At 46.9% G+C, this 2,849-nt stretch overlaps 1 protein-coding gene across 1 annotated transcript in view; it reads left to right on the top strand.

The window, feature by feature from the left end:
- LOC104409680 (unconventional myosin-Vb-like) overlaps positions 1-2,849 on the top strand; it is a gene marked incomplete at both ends in the record, with an annotated part of 107,367 nt that overhangs the window by 35,676 nt on the left and 68,842 nt on the right. The window contains 1 exon segment of the mRNA XM_010019617.1: positions 1-121. This exon segment is cut by the window's left edge and continues 7 nt beyond it. Coding sequence (XP_010017919.1) covers positions 1-121 — 121 coding nt within the window.

Below are 2,849 nucleotides of genomic sequence, written 5' to 3'. Positions count from 1 at the left end.
GGAATGCCCTGGCCAAGCACATCTATGCCCGGCTCTTCAACTGGATTGTGCAGCACATCAACAAGGCCCTGCACGCCACCATCAAGCAGCACTCCTTCATCGGCGTGCTTGATATCTATGGGTAGGCATGCTTTCCACTCTGAAGGCTGTTTAGTTACTCCTTTCTGATTTGTCTCTCATGTTTTGCTTGGACTTGGCTTGTGGTAGGTAATGGGAATGATAGAAAGGTGTGCAATAGTGTGTGGTTTGCACTTTTGATCATCCTTAAGACTGTGCAAGCCTGACCCCAAAATTGTACACACAGATCTTTTTGAGCACTGGCTTTTGGGATTTATCTCCCATGCCATTCCTGTTTTGGATTTCCGTTCCCTGTACTATTTAAAGCATCAGTCTTAAAGATGAGCTAAGGGTAAAGGTGCCCATGTGGAGACCAGAGACTGCTCTTGGCTCTGCCTCGGGTTGCTGTGTGATTGAGGAAACTACTTTGCTTTAGCAATGAAACTGCTGCTGCAAGGCCTTTGTGTTTCAGAGGACTTTGGGAACCTTCTGCAGGACAGAGTAAGGTGCAGAAAGCTCTGCTGTAGGAGAGGGCAAGGATTGTAGCCTGCAACGTCAGGGGCAATAAGCTGCTTTAAATTCGGACTGGGACCAGTTACTGTCCAGTCTGTCATCCTGGTGCTTGAGCCCTGGTAGAAGGGGGATGTGAGTTGTCTATGAAGAGTTCATTTTAGCTGAAGTGCTGCAAAGAAGCTGAAGGTGGAGGAGAACAAAAGGGATTCTTTCGGTTGTGGGGTGGAAAAGGGAAGAGGTCTTCAGGGTTTAGGTTATCCCTTCCCCTCTTTCAACACCATCTATTTTCTGTATCTCAGGGGAGCAAGGGCAAGAAAAAAGTCGCAGATTGCCCAGGGAGATGGTAGATGCACCATGGCAGGAAACATTCAAGGTCAGGTTGGACAGGGCTCTGAGCAGCCTGGTTTAATTGAAGATGTCCCTGCTTGTGCTGGTTGGCCTTGGTTACCTTCATAGGTCCCTTCCAACCCAACCCATTCTATGGTTCTAAGTGGGACAGCAGTAACCTGCTGTGCTCCCTGAACATGTTAACATGCTTCTTTTTTGGAGGGGAATGGGGGATGGATGAGTTTGTAGCTGCTTCAGGAACCAGTCACTGACCCAGTGCAGTTGCTGTGCTTGCTCAATCCCAAATCTCATGAAGTGGCAAACTCCTCATAAAGGTCTGTCAGATCTACGTGAAACTGAAGTTCAGAATGAAATCCTGCCGAAGCTGTTCTGGGTCAGCTGCAGAAAGCTTTTATGGCTATAATACCTACACAGCTACTGGAGTTTGATCTTGGTATGAAACCTCTCATGGGGTTTCTACAGCTACTGGTGTTTGGGATGTTGATTTCAACATCTGCTGGACAGCTACAACAGCAGAAAAAATGCCAGAAAGTGCTGGAGCATCAGTGTAGTCCACTGCCTGCTCATCTTCGTCTGTGAATGTGGCCTTATGGCAAGGTTTAAGGGGACACTTGTATTAAGTATGATAAGAATACAGTCCTCTTTTTGAGTTTGGGATTTCAGTGATATGGCTTGAGATGGTGAGGTTGCTCTCAAAGTTTGCAAGTGTCTGCGCTTTCTTCAGTAGATAACACAGGACCTGGAAGATGTTAAATAATGAGATGGGATTGGCACAGTCTGATTAGAAGGCTGTATGAGATGGAAAAGCTGTTTCCCATCAGTGTCCCTACAAATAGAGATTTCTGTAGGCTGGGGTGTGATAAAGCAGGCGTTGGGATGAAGCCGTGGAGACAATAGTGGGTCACAGCAGAAAATTGGATGTCTGAGTTAGAAAATCAGATGTAGTCTTTCAGAAACCTGAAGAAAAGGAGACTTGAGGATATAACACTCATGAAAGATTAAGCTGGGCTTGAAAACCTGTTAGTGTGGAAGAAAAACATGCCTTAACTGCAGGTCTTCTGTGCGTCACGTCCAGCCACAGATGCTTTTACAGCACTGCTGTCAGTGCAGGGTACAGGAAGGCTTTTTTTCCACAGGGACCTGCAGGTCCTATAAAAAACCCTGGGTTTGCTGGGGAAGAGTGTCCATGCTCCAGCCCCTAATGCTGGTGTATGAGTCCAAACTCCTAAAGAAACCATAAATCCCTTTCAGAAGGGGGTATAGCTGTCTAAATGCTGAGTATTTAACAGTGCAGGGGCTTAGGTACTGTCAACCTGGCTCTCTGCAGTCCCTGAAGGTGGTTTGGTTTCCCAGGCTCACGTTATTTGGGAGTTTTAATGCATTCTGCTGAATATTGGATTCCACCACCCCCCCCACCCCCCCCGTCTGTTTTTCCTCTGAGACAGAAATTAAGCTAGAGAGGCAGGATCCTGCAAGCAGCCTTCACCACATGTCCCTGATGTTCCTGAAGCTCCACTGTCCAGCGTTCCAGGGGAAACTGTCCCCATAGGTGGGATTTCTAGAGACAGGGTCCAAAACAAAGGTGCAGAGATCATAGAATCATAGAATAGTTAGGGTTGGAAAGGACCTTAAGATCATCTAGTTCCAACCCCCCTGCCATGAGCAGGGACACCACACACTAAACTATGTTGCCCAAGGCTCTGTCCAGCCTGGCCTTAAACTCCTTCAGGGTTGGAGCATTCACAACTTCCTTGGGCAACCTATTCCAGATGATGGGGTTTGTCTCCTAAATCTCTTATGCTTGACTCTGTCTCCTTTATTCTCTGTTTACATTGAGGTGAGAGGGTGCAGCACTAAAAGCCTTTATTGTATTTGTTTGAAAGCATGCTATTTGCTATAGCAGCAATACAGCAGTCTGTCTGAAGACTGGA

The sequence above is a fragment of the Nestor notabilis genome, unplaced genomic scaffold, assembly GCF_000696875.1.
Source record: "Nestor notabilis isolate BGI_N333 unplaced genomic scaffold, ASM69687v1 scaffold12028, whole genome shotgun sequence".
NCBI classification, from domain to species: domain Eukaryota; kingdom Metazoa; phylum Chordata; class Aves; order Psittaciformes; family Psittacidae; genus Nestor; species Nestor notabilis.
This window is presented reverse-complemented; position numbering and strand designations above follow the sequence as displayed.